The sequence below is a fragment of the Mauremys reevesii genome, linkage group 6 (genome assembly GCF_016161935.1).
Source record: "Mauremys reevesii isolate NIE-2019 linkage group 6, ASM1616193v1, whole genome shotgun sequence".
Taxonomy (NCBI): Eukaryota; Metazoa; Chordata; order Testudines; family Geoemydidae; genus Mauremys; species Mauremys reevesii.
Genome location: NC_052628.1, coordinates 31,834,637 through 31,862,359, shown reverse-complemented (window position 1 = coordinate 31,862,359; position 27,723 = coordinate 31,834,637). Strand labels below are relative to the sequence as shown.

At 39.6% G+C, this 27,723-nt stretch overlaps 1 protein-coding gene across 4 annotated transcripts in view; it reads right to left on the bottom strand.

Moving 5' to 3' along the window:
- The window catches only part of NDUFS4 (NADH:ubiquinone oxidoreductase subunit S4), a 60,314-nt gene that overhangs the window by 32,308 nt on the left and 283 nt on the right, over positions 1-27,723 (bottom strand). The window contains exon 1 of one of the 4 annotated variants that reach the window (XM_039545983.1): positions 27,405-27,560. The exons of 2 other annotated variants lie outside the window; for them this stretch is intronic. In XM_039545983.1, the coding sequence (XP_039401917.1) occupies positions 27,405-27,466 (62 nt within the window). In that variant the 5' untranslated portion in view covers positions 27,467-27,560. Of the gene's footprint in view, positions 1-10,832; positions 10,865-27,404; positions 27,561-27,723 lie in introns of those variants that run through there. One more of the 4 variants, XM_039545984.1, reaches the window with a different exon arrangement.

Below are 27,723 nucleotides of genomic sequence, written 5' to 3'. Positions count from 1 at the left end.
TTGCCATTAATTTTTATGGAGTCACTGGGAGCAGGATTGGGCCCTACAAAAGCAGTTAGTCCCTTGGCAAAACAGTACAACAGCAAGTGAAAGAGCAGTTTTCTCTGCTAACTCATAGTGTGCTTCATGTTTAATTCAGGTTGCTTTAAACAAATGACGCATTGAAGTGTGAGAATATAGAAGTACAAAAAAGAGTGGACCAGACTACTGTAGTTTTCGATTGTCCTTCAGAGGTTACATAATTCAGAAAGCTAGACACACTTCATAATGCAAATGAAATTTATGAGATTTTTGTTTATGAGGTGTCATGGCTGACTTGCTGGTGATTTATTGGCATATCTTTTATCACTACATTACACAATTTTTGAAAGCCAACCATGCGATATGAGTACATTCTGAAATCCAAATTTTTCACGAACAGAATGACAGTATGTTCAGATATTTTTTTTAAATACTATCTAAGCCAAAAATAGAAGCCAACAACTATGTACATTTGTTTAGTAGGCTACAATACGAAATACAGTTTAAGACCTATGAGTTTTCATACAAGCATTCAGGAACAAATTTGAAAAGCACGTCTTATAATGATGTACAGTGCTTTGAAGGTATAGAGTCCAAATGGCTATTATAAATTCATCTATTCCCAAAATTTAGTAAAAAACCAGCTTTACTGCACTTTGCAAGATCAACTAAATTAATTCCTCCATTTTAGAGAAAACAGTCCAATTGACATTTAAAGTGACTGAAAAAGTTATTTTAACAATGCTGACAAAGTTCTGGCTATTATTGCTTGGAAGAGTTTGAGATCACTGAGCACAGGTCAAGCCACAACTATTTTATGCACAGTTATAATTGGAATTAGTAGGATCCAACTCCATTTATCCAGGAAAACAACAACATTCCAAGAGGTTATGTTACTATTATTTCAAGCTCAACGCAATTCTACTTCAGTTGTGTATTCCCATTGGTCTATGTTATTTAATGTGCATTAATGCAGTTCATATTTAACTATATTAAATTTGATTTGCCAAAAAGCAGTTTGCCATCAATTACAAAACAAATTCCTTCTTTTATTATTTTTACTTTTTCATGATAATGCAGCCTTTTTAAGTACAAAAATTCTTGCATCATCCCACTTGACCACGTGAACTCATAATTCTTGCTTGAGCTGACAGATTTCCTCTGTGGCAGCACTGGAATAAGAGAGACCAATTGTTCTGGGTGACTTCAGCATAAATGCAGATGACGAACCTTCTTAATTAGCTTAAGATCTCTTGGCTATAGTGACAACTGTGTGTCTGTCTCAGGTAGCTTCTGGCTCAGTTCTAGCAAGTGGCTGAACTCTGGATCTTGTTTTTGGGACTGACATTGGAGGTGGAGGGGTGAGAGAAAGGGGATATGCCTTTGAAGACTGACCATTATCCACCTCTGTTTTGTTGGTTGAAGCACTTACTTCTGTCAAGCTTTCTTGATGGTCTGACCTTGCAGGCTTACTGGACTGCCTTTTGTAATGTGCCTGTACAGTGCCTAGCCAAATGATGTTCTGATCTCTGACTGGGGCTCCTAGATACTACTGCAGTACGAATAATAAACTATAATCCAATGGGTTTCAGAGGGCTCAAAGGAAATTGGCAGGCTAGTAAAGGAATGGCTTACTGGGACCTTTTAATGATATTTCATCCTTTATTCATGAACACAACCTTCTCTGGTTCCATCTTACACAACAGTATTTTTTTTTTCAGATGAAGCAGAAGGAAATACGGGTGGAGCATTGGGGGGAGAAGTCTTGTTCCAAATAGGAATAAATGAAACTAAAGAGCTTATATGGATATCTTCACCTTCACAATATCAATCAGCAGAACAGTCCAGGAGAATGAACCCCCCCAGGTTAAATCAAAGCTGTTTACATCCAGAAAGTTAAAGAATTTTCAAGCTATTTTAACAATAAGATCACATAGATCAGACTGATCTGTTTGTCTGCATGGTAGGAAAGGTATGCCTGGAAGAGAGTGGGGAGGGTCAGTACACAACCTGGGTTTCAACTATTGCTGCTTCCTGAGGTTCTTGGAGTGCTAGGGATGTGCACACTAAGACATGCTAGTCAGATCCAGGTCTCTCTTGGCTGGTGAAGGACAGTGGGGAGATAAGAAAACCGCCAGTGGAACAGATTTTTTACGACTCCCTGCAGAAGAGCAAGATATCAGCTCTGCTTAAAAGGCTATCTGACCCTTGCTCAAGAAACCATTTTGATGCCGACAATAGTCCAATTTCACTCTGTTTTGAAACTGACATACCAGAAGTTTAAAATGGTTTAGCAAGGCAACTACGGCATTGTCTGTGGTCCTCCAATCTCTGATCCCACACATCTTCAAATGTGGTATAGTATACAGAAGGCCGTGGTTTTTTTGGTTGAGGATCATCTTATGATGATGAAAATCATACACCCATGGCAAATTTTGAGATGCATCAGCCATTTTTTAATATCAACTGGCCACGAAGTGCAGATGATACACCTGTGGACACTGCAGATGTAGATTAGTTACTGAAGTTTCTCAGTTCTGTTCATTCTGAAAGCTACCAGGAAGAGAGAGTGATAGGTTCCCTCTGGGAACTGGGGTACCACTGAGCCCTCTGACCCACCAGCCTAGGCTCCTCAGACTGTGCTGCTGTGACATCGCTGCCCCAGCTGCGCGCGCGCCGCTGCGCGCGGCGCGTCCCTCTCGGTCGTCCTTCCCTCTTCCGCTGCTCCGCCGCGCGGCCGGCCGCGCCCTGCGGGGCGGCCGGCCGCAGACGCAGGCGCTGCGCGCGGGCGGCGGGGTGGTGTGCCGTGGGCCCGGACCTGGTGCGCGCTGTGCCTGCGAGGGAGGTCAGAGGCCAGCCAGCGCGCCCTCCGCGCCTCCGCCGCGCGCGGTCAGGTCCGTCGCCCCTCCCCCCCTCCTCGACCTGCTGCCGATGATGGCGGCAGCAGGTCCGCCCCCCCGCCACCGCCCCTCCCGGGGGGGGCCCCCTAGATTTTGCCGCCCTAGGCACCAGCTTGTTTTGCTGGTGCCTAGAGCCGCCCCTGGCTGTGACAAGCTGCAGACCTGCTCCCGGTCTTACACGTCCACCAGCATGCACACAGGTAGGGACACACCCAGCTGCAGTTACATGCAGGCTCTCGGACTAGCCACTGCACAAACCAACCAACAGTAGAAAGGCTAAAGCCACAGTAACTCTCAGCTTCCTAGGCACTCTGGAGCATAAACCCAAAATTATACTGTCTTGTGCTGCACAGGGAACTGCACGGTGTAAGCTCATAGAGTCCCCACCCTGCAATGTGGAGAGGAATATGCAACAGCCTCTCTGAGCTAAGATTCCCAAGCACCTCACTCCAACTCACTGGTTTAGATAAAGCAAAAACAAGTTTATTAACCTCAAAAGATATGAATTAGCGAATTCTCACCCTGGCTGATGATACAAGCAGGCTGCAGATTCTTAAGGGACAAACTGCACTTGCTTTACAGCTTAGAATCCCAGGTCTTTCATACACAGGCTAGAAATCCCTTTAGTCTGGGTCCAGCACTTCCCTCAATTCAGTCTTTGTTCCTCAAGTGTACCCAGGATTGTTCTTGTGTGTGGAGTGATGTCACTCCTTGCCTTATATAGCTTTAGCATATGGCGGAACCCTTTGTTTCAAAACTTGATTCCCAGTCCGGTTTGTGGAAAAATACTGACATCCCAAGATGGAGTCCAAAGACATATGGTCTGGTCACATGACCTTGCATACCTGAGTTATAGCAGCCATTACTTACAGGCTGTCTAGAACATTCACAGGAAGGTTAAGTTCTTCCAGGGTCCATTGTCTTTGGCTTCTTCACTGTTGTACCAGAAAGGCTAGTTGTGGGTGTCACCCAGAGTAAGCATAATTGAAATGCAGATACATAGTCAATATTCCTAATTTAGATACAAAAATGATACATGCAAACGAATAGGATAATCATATTCAGCAAACTATAACTTTTCCAATGACACCTCACATGATCTGTCTTGTACAAAATACATCATAATTATACCATAATCATATAATAATATCACTGTGTAGAATATGGGGTGTAGTGTCACAGAGAGTTTTCAGTAATTACTCTTCTGTTCAAATGCTCCCATCTATTAGGTCAGAAAGAAACTGTATAGGAGTTGGAGAACAATTTTGTGGCCAATAGAGTGCTGCCCACAGAGCACTCCTGAGGAGCAAAAGAAAAATAACTTTGCAACAAAGCATTGTATTTTCAAATAGGAATAAAGATTCACTAAAGAGAAAAAAAAACAGAAAAATGTTTAACTGAACTAGCTGTACCTGCTAGAAACAGAAGTACTGAGTGTGTTCAAACAACCCTATGTGGTAAAAATATTACAAGTCCTTTGTTTATTTTTGCATTCATCAACTGCAAAAAGGAATTATATCAACTGCTGGTATATAGGAAAAGAAGTTAGAAGACCACTGAAAACCCATGAACTCAGTATTCATTCTATTTTAATCTTTGATTTTAAAATAACTTTTTACTTCACTTTAATAAGACATGCATGCTAGTCTAGGTATGCTTTGGCTTAGATAAATAATTCTTTTAATGCAATAGCATTTTGATCATGAAGCACCAGCACAAATCTGTTGTTCTTGAGATCAGTGGATAACCAAGACTTAAACTGATGTTTTACTTTAAAAGGTGGCTCTAAAAATGGCATAATGGATGCCCAAGTTTTTTCTTTTAATTTGCATATCAAATATTCTCAAGTTTCTTTTACACTACTACAATTTTTCCACTTTTACAAATATTGCTAATGTGTGTTCATTTTATATTATATCTTTATAATTTCCATGTTAGTTTCTTTACTCTTTCAGAGTTGTTACAAATTTAGTGCCAAATGGCATTTGATCATGAGTTTTCACCAAATTGTTCAGAGCCAATCCAATTCCTTGCTTTTAAGTTTGTGTTTAGGAAGTTTGTGTTTAGGAAATTATGAGTAGTTAAATGTTAGCTCATTTTTAAATGAAGTTTTGGTCTTGGAATTTCTAAGGATTTTTCCTCTCTGAAAAATTCACACAGACACCCAATCATTTTTTTCTTTGTGTAGGTAAATAAAGACTAAAAAAAAAAGATGGAACAGACAGATCACCAGTGCATTAAGTTAAAAAGGAGTGGCTGGCACTGGCCAAGCTAACAAAGCTACCCATGGTGAAGATCTCTCATACTAGAGGGCTCTTTAATCTAGCAGAAAAACATATATGAGATTGAACGGCTGGAAGCTGAAACTACACAATTTCAAACTTGCATTATGGCGTAAGATTTTATCAGTGAGAGTAATCGATCACTCAATCTGCAAGGGTAATCCACATCAAGAAATCTGGTGAATTCTCTTGAAAGTACCTGAAGTCTTTAAATTAAGATTGGCTCTCTAAGAGATATGCTCTAATGCAACCACGTTATTACATTTGATGCAGAAATTACTAGGGGGAAAGGAGGGCAGGAAATTGATAGTCTTACCTCCTACGTAACACAAGCTATATGATCACAATGGTCTTTTGTGGCCTTACAAATCTATGATACGAGAACAAAAAAACAAAAACAAACAAACAAAAAAAATCCAATAAACCCTGTTTACCTCTGTTTTGTGGGCATGGCTCATGAATCTTTAGGATTTTTTCACTCAGAACTAATGGCAGATCAACCTGCAAAACTTCTAGTGTTTGAGGAATTATATCGCCTGGAGTTCGATATATTTTTTTCTTTTCTATACTATAAACCAAATGTAAGCCAAATAAAGCATATTCCAAATCTATTTCTCACAGATGGAAAGGGTGTCAGTTACTACAGAGGACTATTCCCCACAACCCAGTTATTTGCATTCAACATCCAAACCTTTTGACAATGTTTATTTAAGTTTGGCTGATAGTTCTGGGCTCTCTTTAGGGAATGAGAGAGAAAAGTGTGCAAGGACAATTCCACGAGGTCCAGAAACTATGAACTCTCAGCCCAGAAGAGAGCTACTGGAATTACTAATTACTTTTCTTCAGGAGTGGAAGGAGTAAAATAGGCAGACTGACTACTTTTGAAACAGTATATTCAGAGCCACTGCCTAATAGGTCAGGAATAAACTCTTGTTCTGTCATTTCAGTCTGTTTACAAAAAGACCCCAGTTTTGCTATGGACAAAAAGACTCCACTGAGTTCACCTCTTGTCTACTTATCCAGTTGTGCTGTGCTGATTTTTTGCTATGCAGACCCCAAGAAGAGGTTACACTTGTTTTTCTGTATAGGCCATCACGCTAGTGCTGTCCATCATAGTGGACTGGTTGAAGTTACACCTGTTTTTGTAAGAGAAAGATGAGCTAGTCAAATAGCTTGGGTCTCTAGCCAGTTTCTGCTTCTTTTCATGACTATCTTCCCTGTACTAAGGATTTACAGCCAAACAGACTGGCAATCATAGTGATCATAAGCCTATGTGTTTCCTCACTCAGATGACCTCTTTGAATCTGTTCTTGCTTGCTACCAGGCTAGGGAACAGTCTGGGAGCTCTTTATTTGAAATGGGGCTGAAAATGAGCATCCAAGAGAAGAGATAGCTGGAACCTGAAGTAGAAGCATATAGAGTCTTTCGTGTCAGTAGAATACATGATACTAGCATATCTTTCGGGCTTAACAATTTTTTGAACTATAGAAGCTATTGACTGATTTTTATCTTTCATGGGAAATTAACTTGTGGGACTTGGTATTGATTTTGATTCTACAGTATTTGATCATTTGAGTAGGAGTAACCCGACTATTCAAAGTTCACAATCATCGCAACAAGTTTTGGTCTGATTTTCAGAGGTGTCAATTACCAAAAAAATCTCACTAAACTGATCTCACAGGGTGCTACTTGTACTCAGAGCTTCAAAAACTTCTCCCCCCTTCAACTTTTTATTATCCTCAGGTTCGTTCCCCTCAAAATACAGGCACATCTCAGCCTTCCTCGTAAAAACAAAAAAAGCAAAGCACAATCTTGACTCTGCATGCCTCTACTACACCGTCTCCCTATCCTACTTCACTTCCAAAGTAACAAAACATGCCGTCTAAAAACACTGCTGAAGTTTCCCTCTTCGAGTTCCATCTTTCATCTCCTCCACTGAAACTACTCTCACTCAATTCTTGGATGCACTTCTTGGCCAAACCTCGACTCTGCTCCATCCACATGTTCCTTGACCTGTTGGTGGCTTTTGACTCTATTGACCAGTCCCTGCTTCTTTAAAAATCACGCCCTCTGTTGGTTTTTATGGCTTCATCCTTGCATGGCTTTTCCTTCCCTCTCCTATTGATCTTTCGGTGTCTCTTTTGGCAGGTCACCTGCCTTCCCCCTTTCTTCTCTCGAGTGGCATCGTCCAAGATGTGGTCCTTGTCCTCACACTATCCCATTCCACCCTCATTTTTGTGTTTATCTATCTGGTGCAGGGACAGTCTTTGTTTCACTTGTTTGTACAGTGCAGAGTCTAAATGAGCCCTGATCCATGAACAGAGCCTCTAGATATCACTGCAATATAAAATATTTACACAAAATAAACAGACTAATAATTGGCCCCGTAAATTAATTTTCAAATGTGGACTCCATATTAAAAATGTTACAGGAGACAGCTGGAAAGATACCCCAAAATTGCAATAGTTCAGGGTACTCAAACCTTATTCATAAAGGTGAACCATATAACCACATGATTTATCTCCCAGACTTCCTTCACATTTGCAATCACGTAACTTTTGTGACATCTCTATTTGCTTATGTAAAAAAAAAAAAATTTTTTTTTGCTCCTTTTATTGCAATTTAGCAGCTGGAAATATGAAGCAGCCAGCACCAGGTGACCTGCCACTCTCCATGGAATACTTGTGATCTCTAGATCATAGCAGTTTGGGAACCTTTACTATAGACCACTGGCATTATATTTTATTTCCAGATTAGCTAAAGAGCCTTCTAAACTTAATTGGTAAAAGTGACAACATAACCATCTGTCTGACATAAACCTGCTGCTAACTCTAGTGGTTTAACTCTTCCAGAAGATCTAAGAATTCTTTCAAGAACTTCTGTTTTCACTTCAAATAATGTCAAAAGGGTAGGTATCCTACACAAGCACCGTACAGATTCTTGGCAACATAGCATAAAGAGATCAATTTTAAACAAGGTTTTAAGAAGCCAGAGGTCTGCAAGCAATAATTTGTCTGCCCTTTTATGCACAAATGGGTAGGCGTCTACCATTTATATACACAAGCATTGTAACTATGTTCTCAAATGTACATGGATAAAGCCACTGCTCACTGACACTTTGGTGCAAAATGTCCAGTTCTTAGTACTGCAGATCTGTCCCACACTAGATAGTTTCCCAAGCATATGGTGTCTATTATTACCTGGCAATGTAGCTGCTTTTAACATCACAGATGAAGACCAACAGTTAAAGGGACACTCAAAACTTCGGTCTTTAGAGGTCATCAAACCCTTGGTTTTTCAAAGGACAAAACCAAATGATCAACTAATCAGGCACATTTCTTATTGCAAAGAGCGTCTATTCCCTTTTGCAACTGCTCCATGTACAAGTTTGCTTAGTGAAGTCATAAATGGTGTACTGCAATGGTTTCTATTAATTCACACATTCTATTTCCTCCATTTGACATTTGCTAGGATCTGTGACAGAGTCCCTCCTGACCTTCCACTAGGACTGCTGTGAGGGGGGGGGATCCAAGCTTATATGCTCTGAATCTTCTGGGATGCATTAAGCTTCTGAAGCCTCAACAAAGCTCAGCCACTGCCCCATGTTAAGATCCCTAGGCACATTCTCAGGGCACAGACTTCTATCTGACATTCCCCTCTGAGAGTTAGGACCTACTGTCCAGTTGCCTAGCCCCTCTGAGTGGAGCACTGATCCTTAAAACTTCCCAGTACTTAAACACACCTCTCTTCCAAACTCCACCTCAAAGGTGTGAAACTTTTGGTTTGGAGTTTAATTCTCTCAAGAGAATGCAATAGTTTGTGAAGGATATACACAAACACTTTGTACGGTCTAACAGTTTTATGCTGTTTTATACTTATGTAAAGCAAAAGACAGTACAAACCATACAAAACAACAAATGCTAAACACATGTGATTGCCTCAATTTCCTCATCACTCCAGGGCATTCTTTGAGCCCGAGGTCTGAGTCCCTTGGATTGTCCAGTCAGAGGCCATCTGGGCTCAGGAAAGCTGGATGGTCTCTTCCACCTGGACTGTAGAACTGACCCCGAGAAGATCAGCTTCTATCCTTTTAAAACCTTCAGCTTCATGTCAGGTGACACTCTGGCCAGTGCCCCCATATCAGCATCAACCTCTGTCAGATGATTGCTGCTGAGGTGACTTCCCCCCGTTAAGCCAGTTCTTCTGGGAAGGAACCAGTCTTATTAAAAGTGAATAGATTTCCAGTGACTAGATAATTCCATCAGCCTTTGTAATTTTCAACCCACCTTGGAGGCAAACAAATCATGGAGACAGCAAAAGGCTACATATTCAAAATGAAGTTTGCAGCCTGACAGACACACAGTGTAGATAATCTAACATGGAACACATCAGTTGTACAGATATAGCCCCAATTCACCACAGACATAACAAGTATTAATTTTTTTCACTCCTACTATGATGTGAGAATCACTCTTATGTCAATCAGCAACCAAGTGGAAAGATACAGAACCACTCAAACATTAACAAGTTAGACACTTAAATTCAGAAATATTGTTTGACATGCATAATAAGATCCACTGCCTATATTATGAGCCCTCAGCTAGGATTAAGCTATTTAAGTCCTTGCTTATTTTGATTTGCTTCAACTTATCTTAACTCCTACTTAGCTTTTCATATTGAAAAGGGTGCAGTCCTTAAATCCTGTTGGATGTCTTTTTAGGATTAAATTTTAAATGCTGATTCTAATTGTAATATGTAGTTTGTTTAAAATTTAATTTTACAACATTTTTTTAAACCGTCTTATCACGTGATAGAGGTCCAGCTTCTCCATTTCACCTGCGCAGGAAGTGAGGGTGCCCATTAGGGAGTCATTTCAAATTTCCTAATCCTGGCCAAGCAGTAGCTCTAATTTACACCATTGGTGTAAGGTCCAACTGCAACCTTATATCTGTGGAAAATAAGGCACAGCAGCGCTCATTCCCAACATGACCACTTTCCCTCCTTACATCAGGAAAGGAGGAGCCAACTCTGCTGATACCATCACCATCTGAGAGTTCTGCTATAAAGAGAACTCTCTGCTGATCGTTCCTGGCTAGTTTAAATCCACTTTGTGCCATTCAAGATCAAGAAGTGCCAAGTGGAGTTACCAGACCTGAGCTTTGCCTCAGATTTGTTAAATATGGAAAAACATGTTACATTTTATAAATATTTTAGCTAAATTTTGCATTAAAATTAAGCAAGGCATTTGGCCTAAACACAAGTCTTGAAAATGTGTTATTTTTAATCAGATTTTAAGATTCAACTAACTGATTTTAGGTGATACTAAGAAGACTACGTATTAACCAATGCACAGTAACACAACTCCATTTCTTTTTTTGCATTTAAATACACAACCAAAAAAATTAAAAACTTACACATTTGGGAAGACTGATACAGACACTGAAGTAATAGAGACTTACTGGTATCTAAAAAAATTAAGGAAAATGTAAAGAAGCCATGTTTAGAAGAGGTCAAATTACTGTGCTTGCCTGGCTGGTACACAGAATGACCACATGCAGAATATTCATACTCCTCTGATCTAATCAATAAGGTAAGACTGAATTCACTGTAAAAAAAATTGCTACTTAACCACGATGTGGGAGACATCCGACTGATCTTTTAGCACTGCCTTTTGGTCAATGGTTGGAGGTATGTTGAAGAAAATTTGATGTTTCGAAAAGGGAAAATTGAATCATAATAGGAAGACAGAGGAAAGCCTGAAATCAAACCCCATGTCTCATTTATCATATAATAGTAGGGTTTTGAAAGCACTTATGAAAAAGCATGTATTCTGATCAAGCGTAAAGGGAGTTTTAAGAAGACCAATCCTGAATAACAGTAGGTACTAGAACAAATAAAATTCAAAACAGAACTCTTGAATACGCAGAACAGAAAGTTACTCTTGGGAACCTTGAATAGAAAGGGACAAAGCAGAAATAATCTAAGAAAAAGCTAGACAAAGGATGTGAATGTGAAACAAAGTTATACATTAAACCAATGTAACTCACCAAGCAGTATTTATTGTACATGAGCTCAAAAGTTCCAGGATGGTGCATTTTATATTCTAAAAGTAAAATAATATATAGCTAGAAATATATTATGATTAAGAAGTAGATTCAAAACAAACTAGGGCATTTTTTCATGCAGGATGTTATGATATAATAACATTATTAGTAAACACTGAGTTTATGGATCTAAAAATTCTCTCTCTCTCTCATATATATTTATATTTATATTTATATAAATCTCATATATATTTATATTTATAAAACAACTTAGGTGAAGTCTGTGTATTACAATTACAATAGTGCATGACTAACTTGGTTTTGGAGGAGAAGCAAGTCCCCCATTTAAAAGTAGCTACATTCTTAGACAATACTTGCACATCATAATTTCTCCTCTGTCTTCAAAATTAGGTTAAATGAAAAAAACAGAAAAATGAGTTTGAGATAGGTGAAAGGAAAACTGTTCTAGTCTAATCTAAACTACAGAAATTGTTACTTTAAAATGGAAAAAAAAATCCAAACTGTGAAAATGAAAACATTCAAAAGTATAGCAGGTATAAGCAGTTATGATGAAGAGTTGATGTATAATGTAATATATATCCCAATTTACATGGACTAACTGAATTTGCTTTCCTGCTAGAGAAGAATGCATTTTAGGTATACAGGTGCTGCTCATCTGGAGTGTGCCTAAAAGAATACTAAAAAAAAAAATAAAAAAAAATTAACATTGTTTGACCTTTGGCTACTAACTACCAAGTATCATATATCAAAGCCAACTAGTACAGAAGATCACCTGTCTTTGGAAATTGAACTCATGACCTTGTAAGTACTAAATACTTTATTAAAAAGGAAATAAGCACTTTCGTCAGTATGGCTCAGCACACTAAGAATAAAGCAATCTGAGACCAATTCTAAATTACTATAGTAGCTGTCACAGAACATGTGATGTAAAAAGGACAAGATTGTGGATATTAATTTCTTTAGCAATGGGATCATTTATAAGATGTTCCACTGATGTCAAGTGACTGAATTGTTTTTCACTATTGCGATCTGTTGTAGTATAACTTCTGATCAGCAATTTGGTGTGTAACTGGGGAAGGGCATTATGCAACTACTCCCTAAACCAGAAGACACACGTCTGGAAATTAATCTCTGATCATAATCCTGAGTTGGCAGATTCTCAATGCAATAGTGGAAACTTGGATGTTAGAGGGGAAACATTTACTAGTATTTAATTAATTTGGCCCATGCAGCAGCATCTTAATTATCAATTGATTTGGGGATTATCTATTTTTGGAAAGGGTCGAGAAATGGGGAGAAGGCTGAAGGTGGAGGGAATTTCAGTTAAAACACAGGTGATCTAAGTATGCTATGTCTGTTTTCTGAATGTCAAACTTCTCCCCTCACTCACATACATACATTCAGGCCACATCAGTAGTAACTGTAAATAAAAAACTGTGCTCAGTGCTCTCTTTGTAGTAAAAAGAACAAAAGTCCCAAGGTTTAATGCCAACACTGCAAGGAATGAAAGAAACTCAAGTTCCACAACTAGAGCCCTACAACTCTGTGGATATCTGCTTTATATCCGCACCCGCGAATATACACAGACCATTTTTGCAGATCGCAGATTTTGTATCCACGCAGGGCTCTATCTATAACCCATCTCTGTAGTAGGAAAGTCTGTGCTCTTTTTCTGGTATAAAATGTATCCTGAATTGTATAAAATTAAACAAAAAACAATACAAAAAAACCACTAGAAACTTTATATAAATTTTAGGTTATACTACATGTCTAGCCTTTCCTCTTGATGTTGCCTTCCTTTTCATTTCATTGAGCATTTATAGTAACATGCACTGTATTGATAGGTCTGGAGATAACACAAGATAGCGAGGGCCACAAAACCTGGCTTGTAAATTTGTGCATCTTATTCTTGCCTTCCATATCCCCAGAATAGTCCCATTTAAAAACCATATAGCTAACTGTGTGTGAAATAATCTTTTAAAATGTTATTGAGAAACTTCTTGGTTTCACATTTTCAGTCCGCAAGTGAAGCCAACTTATCTGTTTGGCGAGAGAGCCACAATTGCAAAGACAGCTAACACACACACACACACACAGTTTCACATTGAAATACTTCATAAAATCAATGAAAGGAAGAAATGCACTGCATTCTGGAAGTAGTAACTAAATGAAACTTACCATTTCGCAGACTTGTCTGTAGTCAGAGTTCACTCTAGACATGACAGTGGGATTATCAAGCTAATGGACCCCCTTGAAATCCTGTCCTGTTTCATTCTTATTCCATCTCCTTTGTCCTGCTTTTCTCCCCCAATCTTTGGTTTCCTTCCTGACCTATAGCTTTTGTCCTCAATTCCACCCCAACCTTATTTCTCTGTCACTATTCCCACCATAATTATCCACCTTGCTGCTTACTCATCACATTTGATTTTAAGCCTTATTATGCATTTGTGGATTTGTTTCCAGGTCCAATTTGTTCAGCTGTTGCAGACCTGCATTTTACAGTACTGAGAGTGGAACAACCACCATGACACTTTAGTATACTTCATTTAGTGTTGCATCCAGACAACACGCACAATGGTGCAATCCCACATCCAGGAATTAAAATTAACTGAACATCCAATAAAAGTCAGGTTGTGTTGTAAATATCATTAGAGTTCTTAAGACAGAATTTGGCCAGACTACAGTAGTCAATAGTTCCAGTTGGACTTCTGGTGGAACATTAGGATGTGCAGCATATTTGCTTTTGATCTTTAACCTCATTACACTGTATCAATAAGATTTAAAACCTGTCAGAGATAACATAGAATATAAAAAGTATTACATCTTTCTTTACGAAGAGTCTAATCACAATGCTCTTTTCTTGTGGGCAAAACTGTGAAATAATTAACTTATATCATGCACATTTTCCTTTGGCTTGAAACAAATGACCAATTGCAATGCAAGTTATCTCCTGCTAGGGTCTCCTATTATCGTTTTACAGAGTATTACATCAAACATCTAGATACAACAAACTTTCTAGGACACATTTGAAAATAATCATTATGTAAAACTAATTTAGAAGACTAGCCTGATATATATATCGGAGAACACTATATAATGTAAATATCTACTCTCTTGGGACAATAATACTTTAGACAGATGAGGGATACATTATTGTATGTTATTAGCACATAAGGTGATTTTACTGTAGTTTATTTTGAGACAAATTAAACTATATTTCACTCCACCTTTTTCCTCTCCAGACTTCATGTATCTTAATTTCCCCTTCTTATTTTCTATTTACAGCTAATTTCTGTACTTGCTCTTCTGCTTAATCTAGAGTACTGAGAAAGACACATTTTAAAAAAAAAACTCAAATAGTTTACTTTTCTATATTTTCTTATGGTCCCCTGTTCTCTTAGTTACTGCATTATTCCCTTCCTCCACCCCAGTTGATTTTTCTTTGTATTTTCTTTTCCCTCTGTTGTATTCTCTCTCTATGCTCTTGCCTTTTGAGCAGCTATTAGCTCCTTAAAAGGACTACCTGCTAATGCTGACTAGTTTCCAAAGTGGAATAAACCCCTAAGGCAAAACTAGTGCTCAGGATGCAAAGCTTACTCTTACTATAAATTCCAATTCAAAACACAGGCAACAATATTGAGAGTCTAACCTGTGGCTTCTCATTTTCAACACAATCACATCTACATTTAGACAAAACATCACTATTGTGAAACTGCACTTCAGACAATTTTCAGAGAGCATATAAAGATTCCTTGAATGCATCACAGCAGTGTCAGACTACTGCAGGAAAAAGCTCTATGTTGTTGTTGTTTTAAAAAAGGATTACAAAAAAAATTAAGTCACTCATTTAAAACCTAATATTTATTTACATTAATACAAATTTTATCATTAGCATTTTGTGGGAGGCTTTTTACTTTGTTAGATTGATATTAAGATGGCAACTGGGAAAAGTATACAAATATTAAGGAGCGCAAATTTCATGAAAGATATCCCTTCAAATATTTATTTAAAAGTAAACTGTAAATTTAGAGTCAATTTTTTAAAATAGTGAATTAAGGTTCAGTATGAAAATAAACTTCTATATTACTAGTCCAGTCTTATAAACAGCTGCAAGAAATGTTTGCCCACACGAATTCTGTGGCTGCCTACAGTCTGTCTAGCACAGTCAAAAGTTAATTTACTTTCTCTACATCAGTTGCAGGTCTAGGGAAGATTCAGACAGCAATAAATCACAGCAGCTGAAGGTGGCTTGTTATCAAAATGGTATCTAAATATACCATATTGACCAGCAAGGAACAACATCACCTTGAAATACATAATAGATAAGATAAATTTACACATATTTTTAGTTTAAAGAGAGACCTCTCAGGTCCCTAAGTACATCTGATATAAACTTTAGTTCTAATTTTAAAATTTGAATATACATTAAGAAGGTGAAATTCATTTTTGACCTTATCCCCTCCTAGATTGACCTATTTTATTTAGTTACAGAAGACTATATATATATATATATATATATATATGACACTTCTGGCCAACCTTGAGATACACGTTTGTAAAGTAGTTAGACTTAAGTTCTTACAAGAAGACGACAATGAACCTCATTATAGAAACAAAACATTTAACCGTGTGACAGTGCCTTGCTTTCACTTAATTGAACTAAAACTTTTTTTTAAAATTGAAATTCCTCACATTTTTGTAACAGGATGAAAGTAACGTAAACGCAGACAATTCTTAAAGAAAATGTTTATATCACCACAGGACTCAACCAAATCTACTAAGACTGCTAGATAAAATAGTGCAGAGAGTAAAGGCACTGCACAGATTTCACTCAGTAGTCTATTTATATTAAGATTAGGTTTAAGCTTCCCTATAAAAGTATGTAAAGCTTCTCAGGATTACAGTAAACATGGTTTTTCATTCCCACAATCCAGTCAATAATAGGAAAGTTAACAGTACGTGCAAAAGGTGATTTCCCCCCCCCCCCACACACACACACTGGCCCCATGTTAAAATATGGAGTCTAAATGAAAACTGTTCATTTTTTAGTTTCTAAAGTACCAGCAATGCACAAAAAAGCACTGTAAGGAAACTATTTCGGTATATAAATGATCTGAATATCAAAAATAAGTGAAACAGCTATGAACAGGATTAAGTCTTCCCTTCATCCACATATATAAATAGTATAAGTAAGAAAGAACCCATTTCTTTAATATTTCCACAAATTTATGCTATGTAAAACCCTGTTTTGAAGCTTACTTAAATAAATGGGAAAATTTTAAAGTTTAGAACATGGAAGTAGTACCATACTAACTGCCTTATCTGTAGTACAAATTATGTATACAGAGGCAACATGATAGCTGTTTTCAAATAACTTAGGACACAGCCAAGGAGTTAAATTTTTAACACTTTAGCACAGCCTTGTCCTACTCCCATATCATCTTAACATATTGAGGTGACAGTCATGAGAGAGTACATAGGTATTAACACAATCACAGTTATCACATTGGTTTGCTTTTATTTCCAATAAAAATAAAAATTTTAGATACTCATCCACAGCCTGTTCTGTCTCATGCTGCGACGAGCCATAAAAAGCATCCTAAAGAGATAGCGAGCACTGTTTTGTTTCTTACACGTTTTACATTTAATTATCCAGAATTTCCATTAAAAGTTATTTTGGGCCATAACAATTCTGATGCTAACCTTACTTGGAAAATGATTGCTTTGGAGGCAACAGCTCCTACCAGTCACTGAAGACAAGCAGCACCCAAAAAGCTGTCTTTTTGGCTTTTCTGATTACATATTGAGGTAAATATTGTCTGGAGTTGAAATCTGCAGTGGAAAACTGTGACTCCACAGTTGACTTGAGTTATAATGCCCAAGGCCACAGGAGACATCTACTGAAGGTCATTTTTGTAACCCAAAAGGCAATATTTTTCCCACTATAAACTTGGTGTCTTTTCCCCTCTAAGGATATTTAGGGAGACAAAAAGGTGCAACTAGACGTAATGAAAAGTAGTTAAGAAAAGGAAATTTAGCCTGAAAACAATGAGATCTCTTTCTGGCCAGATTTATCAGTCTGTGAAATAGTTCCTCCAAATAAATGATAAATTACTATAGTATTGGGGCTTCTAAGATCTAGTATACAGAGAGCACTAGAAAATAGACTGTTTGGAAAAATTTGTACTACCAAGGAAGTAAAATAGAGGACATAAAAGGTGTTCTACCATCACCCTAACTTCTATCATCAGGGCCCTGCATATGCTGGGATTCCAATTCCCCTGAAAGCATTTGGAAATTTGCCCAATGGCAGCAGAATTCTAAGTTTTGGCTGCTGAATTTATTATTTTACTGAAGCTATAAGCTCAACATTTTGTTCCCCCTATTCCTGGGTCAGAACATGGCTACAGTTTCTTCTTTCCATGCAGCTTTTACCACAAGAGGGAATTAATTACATAAGTAGAACATTCTCACACCCTTACTGCCCATAAAAGCGGAAGCCAAAAAGCAGGACAATAGCTCTCCTGGCTCATCAGGACCAAGATGTGTACCATAGGAGAGAACATGGAAGTTGCAGGGCCAAGCCAATGTGCTGAAGGTCTCGGTCAGAGCTCTGTCTCACATAGGATGCAAATATGCAGGGCTGGATAAAGCAATCTGGAGTCCTGAGAACACTACTACATGGGGCCTTGCATGGCTCCCTCATGCACCAGAGCCTCACCCACCCTCCATCTGGAGTGGCAAGAACCCCCCTCCTCTCTTACAGAGTTTGTAGTATGCGTCTCATCCAGGCTCCAGCACTTCAATTTTAATCCAGTCACGGACTTGTGTGGCACTGTGTATCTTTATTTTCTCAACTGCAACGGAAGATAGCTACTTGACCTTCAGAAGAGAGTTGAGGATTAAAGTTTATGTAATGTTATGAAAATATAAAGTGTTTATTATTCGTCTCAGACAATGCCAAATGGAAAGAATGTTAGTCACAAGCACCCCTACAGATACACTAACAACTACAACAGATGTACCCATAGTGTTAAACAAATCGGGGAGGGGCATTACTAACTTTATCTGCTGTTCCTGCCATGTCCTCTGACAAAAGAACAATTTTAAAAGAATCTCTCCTGAAGAATAGTATTCTAACAATCTTATTTAAATAAAAATAAAACCTCTGATGTGTCTTTTGCATTATTGACACAGCAGATATTTTCAAAGCCTATGTCTACATTTGCATTAAGAAAGGCTTCCCGGTGCTCACTCTAAATCTGATGATGGCACATCTTCTCTAAGATGCTGTACCTGAAACAGGTTAGCAATTGTCATACACTAATATTAGATGCAGCTGTGTACTTCCTGCAACATGCTAGCCATTCCCAACTTGAAAAAATCTCAGCTATGGTAAGTGACCCAATACTCCTTTCCAATATTCTCCTACCTATTAAGTTAAAGAGAAAAAATTGTAAAAACCAAGATAGCCACAGGTTCTTGAATTCATTTAATACTAGATACAACTATCTCCTCAAAGTCCCAATTATGGAGAAATTTAAATAGTCCATCAATAACCAGGTGGGGGAGGGATAGCTCAGTGGTTTGAGCATTGGCCTGCTAAACCCAGGATTGTGAGTTCAATCCTTGAGGGGGCCATTTAGGGAACTGGGGTAAAAATCTGTCTGGGGATTGGTCCTGCTTTGAGTAGGGGGTAGGACTAGATGACCTCCTGAGGTCCCTTTCAACCCTGATATTCTGTGATTCTATGATAACCAGATATCAAGAGAACATGAGTAATGAATATGATTCATCTGCCAACTGGCAGAGAATGACATGTCAATTGATTGCTTATTACTAGTTATTTGTATTCTGGTATAGGTCTTCACTGTGCTAGGCACTGTATAAATACTATTCTCTCTGTGCATAAACTATCAGTGATTCTGGTCCCCAAGATCTGCTTTACAACCACAATATCAAACATCCAACTGCAAGATATGCACAGGTGTATCTCAGGCACAGTTAACCTACCTAGGCTTAGTTCTGGGTGTGCTGAGGTGAGCCATTAGTGAGAAAACAAACAAACACTTTTCTTGCTGTGGTTGTGGGGGTTTTTACATATATATAAAAATCCATATTTTAAAAGAGAAATTGGAATAAATATTTGTCCTACCCTATGATTTATAGTTACCTTTTGAGTATTACCTTCAGAGTCAAAATATTGTTACAAATCCACTATGCCATAGTTAAGAAAAAAATGACGTCACTACTTGTAGAACTTCAGTATTTAGTGATTTGTTTGACACTGTAGTTATTCCAGACAACGGGAGAAGCACAAACTCACACACACTATTTTAAGAGGTGTGCCAACATGACTGGTAATACTGGAGTACAAACAAGAAAGCAACCAAAACTTCATTAAACACAAAAAAGAGTGGAAAAAAAAATCTGTTTTCCAAATGAAAAAATAAAATTTGGCACAGAAGTTTATATATCTGAAAAGAAGCATGTCTTAATAGAATTGAGAGCACAGAATTTGGAGCTAGGCAATGTGAGTTATTTTGCTACTGACTCACTCTGTGACCTTGGGCAAACCAATAAACAAATCTGGTCCAAATTTTCATATTTGGGCACCTAAACCCACACAAATTACTGCAACTCTGACATTATAATAAAAAAGGCTGACAAATGAGGTGCTGTAGTCATCATGAATAGGTCGGAGTATGAATGAGAGGCTGCTAGGCAACTCTCTGACACCACATTCTACAGGCCATTACCCTCTGATATCACTGAGGGGTTCCAAAAGAAACTACAGCATCTGCTCAAGAAACTCCCTGAAGAAGCACAGGAACAAATCTACACAGACACACCCCTAGGGCCCTGACCAGGGATATTCTATCATCTACCCAAGATCCATAAACATGGGAATTCTGGATGCCCCATCATCTCAGGCATTGGCACCCTGACAGCAGGATTGTCTGGCTATGTAGACTCTCTCCTCAGGCCCTACGCTACCACTCCCAGCTATCTTTGAGACACCACTGACTTCCTGAGGAAACTACAATCCATTGGTGATCTTCCAGAAAACACCATCCTAGCCACTATTGATGTAGAAGCCCTCTACACCAACATTCTACACAAAGATGAACTACAAGCCATCAGGAACAGTATCCCCGATAATGTCACGGCAAACCTGGTGGCTGAACTTTGTCCTCACCCACAATTATTTCAGATTTGGGGACGATTTATACCTTCAAGTCAGAAGCACTGCTATGGGTACCCACATGGCCCCAAAGTATGCCAACAGATGGCTGACTTAGAAAGTTTCCTCAGCTCTCATCCCCTAGCGCTCCTACTCTACTTGTGCTACATTTATGACATCTTCATCATCTGGACCCAGGGGAAGGAGGCTCTTGAGGAATTCCACCATGATTTCAACAATTTCCATCCCACCATCAACCTCAGCCTGGACCAGTCCACACAAGAGATCCACTTCCTGGACACTACAGTGCAAATATGCGATGGTCATAGACTCATAGACTTTAAGGTCAGAAGGGACCATTATGATCATCTAGTCTGACCTCCTGCACAATGCAGGCCACACAATCTCACCCATCCACTTCTATAACAAACCCCTAACCTATGTCTAAGTTATTGAAGTCCTCAAATTGTGGTTTGAAGACTTCAAGCTGCAGAGAATCCTCCAGCAAGTGACCTGTGCCCCATGCTGCAGAGGAAGGCGAAAAACCTCCAGGGCCTCTGCCAATCTACCCTGGAGGAAAATTCCTTCCCGACCCCAAATATGGCAATCAGTTAAACCCTAAGCATGTGGGCAAAAGTCACCAGCTAGCACCCAGGAAAGAATTCTCTTTGTGCTGTAGTTTGGAGCAGTGCTGGGAACTATGGGAGGTGTACTATACCAGAAACCTACTGTCCGCTATACTTACCTACATGCCTCCAGCTTTCATCCACACCACATCACACAATCCATTGTCTATAGCCAACCCCTAAGATACAACCGCATTTGCTTCAATCCTTCACACAGAGACAAACACTTACAGGATCTCTATCAAGTGTTCTTAAAATACCCACCTGGGGAAGTGAAGAAACAGATTGACAGAGCCAGAAGGGTACCCAGAAGTCACTTACTACAGGACAGGCCCCAAAAAAGAAAGTAACGGAACACCACTAGCCGTCACCTACAGCCCCCAACCTATCCTGAAGGATGATCCCTCACTCTCATAGACCTTGGGAGTCAAGCCAGTCCTCACTTACAGACAGCCCCCCAACCTGAAGCAAATACTCACCAGCAACTACACACCACACAACAGAAACACTAATCCAGGAACCACTGTTCCAGCAACAAAATCCACTGTCAACTCTATCTGCATATCTCTTCAGGGAACACCATCACAGGACCTAACCACATCAGCCACACCATCAGGGGCTCGTTCACCTGCACATCTATCAACGTGATATATGCCATCATGTGCCAGCAATGCCCCTCTGCCATGTACATTGGCCAAACCGGACAGTCTCTATGCAAAAGAATAAATGGACACAAATCAGACATCAAGAATTGTAACATTCAAAAACCAGTAGGAGAGCACTTCAATCTCCCTGGACACTCATAACACACCTCAAAGTGGCTATTCTTCAACAAAAATCTTCAAAAACAGACTTCAAGGAGAAACTGCAGCACTGGAATTAATTTTCAAACTTGACACCATCAAATTAGGTCTGAATAAAGATGGAGTGGCTGGGTCATTACAAAAAGTAATTTTCCTTCTGTTGATATTCACCCCTTCTTGTCAACTGTTGAGAAGGCCACATCCACCCTGACTGAATTGCTTTGTTAGCACTGACCCCTGCTTGGTAAGGGAACTCCCATTTTTTCATGTGCTGTATATTTATACCTGTCTACTGTATTTTTCGCTCCATGCATCTGATGAAGTGGGTTACAACCCATGAAAGCTTATGCCCAAATAAATGTGTTAGTCGCTAAGGTGTCACAAGGACTCGTTGTTTTTGCAATGGCAGCTGTCACCAGTTCCAAGGGTTCGTTTGTATGTATACAGATAGCCACATAAAATAGACATTCAAACAGGCACTAGTAGAGTACAGATAAGCAGATTTTTAAATCCATCAGTTCAGTTTGCTCAAAAATCCTAGGCATAAGAACTGTTCTAGACTAGAAAATAACTAGAAACGCATATTGCTAATCAGTCTGATCTTGGAAACCACATCTCTGGAAGTGTTTGAATATCGGAGGGTTATGCAAATGGATTCTTTCTTCAACTTCTAAACTGGACAAACTAAGAAGTGAGACAGACTAGATGCAGAGAGAAAAGAATGGGGTAGTAGAATCAGGAGAGAGAGAGAGAGAAAAAAATAATGGGGTGGGAGAGTTAAGCCTGCTCATATCCTTGTATACCACCAGATAATTTTCACAGTTGTATGGTCTACCAAGCTCCAGATCTCTGAAGCTCATTCAATATAATCCACTTTCTTCACTCAACGTTCCATTAAACTAACAAACAAAAACAATGAAATTACCTGATAAGTATGTTTATGGAAACAAATGTTAAGGGATTACCTTACCTTTTATATTCATTACCATGCTCTCCCTCTGTGATTGGCAGAGCAGAGAGGAAATGAACAGGGTTTCTTTTTATTTTGTCATTCCTCTACGTCAGGGGTCAGCAACCTCTGGCATGCAGCTCGCCAGGGTAAGCACCCTGGCAGGCTGGGCCAGGTTGTTTACCTGCCGCATCCGCAGGTTTGGCCAATCGCGGCTCCCACTGGCCATGGTTGGCCGCTCCAGGCCAATGAGGGCGGCGGGAAGCTGCGGCCAGCACATCCCTCAGCCCACGCCACTTCCCGCCGCCCCCATTGGCCTGAAGCGGTGAACCGCGGCCAGTGGGAGCCGCCACCGGCCAAACCTGTGGACACAGCAGGTAAACAAACTGGCCCGGCTCGCCAGGGTGCTTACCCTGGTGAGCCGCGTGCCAGAGGTTGCCAACTCCTGCTCTATGGTCTCAGGATTGGTTTCTAATTATTGTGAACATATATTGCATAGCTACAATACATACAAACTCAAGAACAAGATTCAACTACTACTCTGTGTTTCCTATTTTGCTTGGACGCAAAGCATGCATTTAATGACAAGCTCGGAGAATTTCTGCTACACCACCTCCATAAATACATCTCTGCTTTCACATACCGATAGTCAAGTATTGTGACCTTGTGCTTTCAATGATTAGGTCAACGTTGTTGAGAAGTTCAAATATGGCACATGATTTGCAAAGTACCTAACTGCCTTGGCATGATAAACCACTTCAACTGGAGTCATAAGTAACAATCAAGGTCATCTAGAGAATCCAGAGGAGAACTTCTCATCAGATTACTGGAAAATGATCCCAAGAATAATTTTCAAACTCAGACGACACCCATATTGTCCTGCCCAAAATCTGAGAGAAATATCAGAAGCTTCATGTGCACAAGACTAAGATTCGTTTAGGCCACTGCAAATGAGCCTGATGCTTGAAGTTACTCATTCTAATTCTAGACAGCTTCAATTCAAACTACCAGAGAAATTCTCTTTTTATAATCTAGGCGCTTTTGTACTGCATCAAGCTTCTATCAGTATGGATCAAACCCTATTTTGAACTTGGAAAAGAGAAAGCAGTGTGCTGCTACAAGACCATCAAGCCAATCATTCAAATACCCTCATAACTTAAAATTCTAGCATCTTATTCAGGAATCTCTTGACAAAAACACTACCTTTTAGTGGAATGACAGTGGCCCTAGTCAGGCCTGGAACACATTTTTCAACCAAGGACAATGACATACCCATATTCTTACCAAAAGCACTATGACACTTCAGAATCCATGCAGAGCAGATAAGATCTCAGTTTAAATTCTCATCCAAAAGAGAACCCCACACAATAAACTGCAAGGTATACAGTTTATCTGCCAATGAATGATGAAGGATGATGTCAACCTTGCTAGGAACTGAATCCAAGGTTCCAGAGTCCACCTAAGTATGTCCCTTATAGAGGAATCAGCATCATGGCATCTGAATGCTTTACCAACTAATTATTCCAGAATAGGATATTAAGCTATCCTATTTGACATTCCTTATAGGAAACATTTTCTCTAAAACTCAGCCAACTCTAAATGGTAGTGTTAAATTGAGGACCCAAAATATAGTAGGCAAGTCACTTGTTACCACAGGACCTTATGACATCTATTACATTAAAAAAATGTAAGTGTTCCTTTAAGGCTCCTTTAAGATTATGGTGACAAAATTAAATTGGCTGCTCTTCTATAAGTAAAAGCCAGAAGAAAAGCAGGAGAATGCCACACTGCACTAACATAAGACAATTCATAATATAAAAGGTACAAATATATATATCAAGAAGTTATTAAAAGGAGAACCAAGACAACAGGCAGGCCGAGGGGAATGTAGTGTCCAGGAACTTATTAAAAGAAACCAGTACTGGCCAATCCTGTATGCAGGACAAAACTTCTCATTTACTTTAATGAAAAGTTTTAGTTATAAAAGGAGTGCATGATCAAGACTTAAGAGAACTCTTGCCACCCTCAGGCTCTGAAGATTTTGGCAAATCCTGCTACATTATTTCTATATCTAATTAAATAGACAAAAGCTGCATCCAGCTACAAGACAGAAAAGTCCTTGTATAAATATCATGTGAAGTCTGAAATTCCTATCTTCAACTCTTGAGAGAGAGGAAGCAAAACCAAAGCATTTCAACTAGAATAAGAAAATCCTAGAAAAAATGTAGTTTAGATGTAGTCTCTGTAGATTTTTCTTCCAAGCCCTCAAAAAATTTCATCTCATGACAATTTCAATACAAGACATCAAGACGACCGAGGTCTATGCAAATTATTATTATTTTGTTAAAAGCAGCAAAGTTTAAGAGTTGAGATATAACACCTTAAAATCAAGCTCATTATGAAGGTGTACTGACACTATCTTCATAATTCAGTATCTTTCTGGCACATTGTCTTCTTCAGGTGGGGTGTGTGTCAAAATACCAGGACCCTGATCCTGAAAGTTGCTGTATATGGGTGCACCCATGAGAGCTCACTGAAGGACTCAAATGCAGCTGCTGTTAAAATTCCTACAGCGAAGATAGTTTTCATACAACTATTTGGGTGGCATTTGACTGCAATGCTACAATATTTCAATTAAGAAATGCTATTTTTAGGAGGTTCCACCACTGTACACCCACACATACTCTTATGTAAAAAAGGAAGATTGGGTAAAACAGCAGAGTAAAATTTTCACAACTACTACTAAAGTGTAAGTAAGTTCTTCCCACCAGGGCCGGATTTAGAGGCAGGTAACCGCCTGGGGTGCCGGGCTTGGGGGACGCCGATTCAGGGTACTATTTTTGCTGTTAGTGACAAAAGGGAAAATAGAATGTTCCAAGTAAAATGTTTCAGGTATTCCGTATGTAGATTCATTTTCACTAACGTCCTAGAATGTTCTGGACCTTTGTAGAATCTTGTGGAACCTTCCAAAATTTCTGAGAACTACATTTTCCGCAAACCTCTTAGAATGTTGTCAGCCATCCCCTCGTGGGTATATTAGGGGCGGGGCATTGCCAGTCAGTCTTATATGACAGGGATTAATTATGCATCAAAGTCATGAAATGGGCAGCAAATAAAAAACTTTTGAATGCCTTATTTTTTAACAAGTGGGAGGGGAACATACTGAAGACACTCCTCATCTGGGACGTCCTCATCTGGGACGTCATTTGGTCTAGGGCAGCCCTGCTTCCAGCATCACTTTTCTGGTCTCCTGAGGAATTTTTATGTAATTTGCTCCAATAAGCTTCTCACATGCATTCCACTTTCCTCTTATTCTACTTAAGTGCCACTTGATTTAAACAAAGATAAAATCAAATGGAAGGGTTTTAAAAAAAAACCACACAACTCGGGACAGAAAATGGTCACAACTTGGTATATATGAAGCTCGATGCTCTAATTTCAATTTATTTGTGAAGAATTATGAGGGTCCTGAATCTTCTGGGACTCTGATACCCTGTGTTTTGCTGGGTCTAAAAAAAAAAATAGATAAAAAAAACATGAATGTTGTTTCAGGCTGAACTCAGAATTTCCTTGATTGTGGGTGTTTAAACTCAATCTTAAAATTATTCAGAATCAGGCCTTCATCCTCCAATTCATTGTGCACCAGTCTACTGCTGTGCCCATGGAGAGCCCCAGAAATGTAACGGGGCTCTGTGTGCACATAGCAATCCATGGTCATGCAACGAACTGTGTACCGTAAAGTATCATGAACCCTGAACTCCTCACAGAATAAAGGTTCTATTTTCCTTTTTTACTTATATGACTCCCTCCACCATTACAACAGTAATTGAGTGCCTCATGTCTGTAAAACACCCCTGTGAGGTAGGAAAGTACTATTTTGCAGATAGGAAACTGAGAAACAAAGAGACCAAGTGACTTGCCCAAGATAACATACAAGAAGTTAAAGGCAGAGAAGAGAATTGAACCTGGGTCTCCCAATCCCAGGCCAGTGCACTATCCACCATCCTTCTTCTTCTTAAGTATAAACAAAGGTCATTTTGCATAGTTAAATAAAAACCTGAAGTATTTTTCAGTGCTATCTTTATTTTACAATCTCTTGCTAGGTGTAATTTTAACTCAAGTTTCACCTTTGTGCATGAGAAGGTATTAATAAGTCACGTTTTTATTAACAGATTCTAAAGAATTTCACAACAGATGCAGGAATAATTTTACACAGTGCTCAATTGCTGTCACCTCAAGGAGGAGGGCATCGAGTAAAAGGACAACCAGAGCACCAAAACAACAGAGAGAGAAAGAGAGAAGGTTAACATGACCAAGGACACTCGTCCAGAAAAGCCCATAGATCCTTGATGTTCCACAGAGGCTCTTTTTGTTTTTGAGATAGATCTGGGGAGAGACCTCCCTCGCAGCGAGCCGCATGGAGCTCATTTTCTCCCCCGAAGTAGAAGAAAGGGCACCAAGATAAGAAACTTTGGTCAGAGGAAGTGCCCAGGCGAACAGCCGCTCTGTCTGATCTGTAACACCGGAAGGGTGAGATAAAGCAAAAGCACAGCAGGCGGGCAGGGGAATCATACCGGGGGGCGGGATACGGAACAACACCACGCTCTGTCTTCCTCACCCCTCGGCAGGCGGCCATCGCCCGCGGAAACCGGGCACCTTGGGCCTGTGTTTCAGCAGCGCCGAGCAAGGCCCAGGTGCCAGGCGTGGCAGGTGGCAGAAGCGCTGAGGCCAGGCCCCGGGAACGCCCCCCGCCCCCCAGTACAGGGGCTGCGAGCGCCGCTCACACGGAGCCCCACGGGGCTGTTCGCTCTCCCCGGCGGGGCCGGAGTAGGCGCCCCGCTGACAACAACGGGCCGCGGCCGGAGTCCGTCATACCCCGCCCCGCGGGCCGGG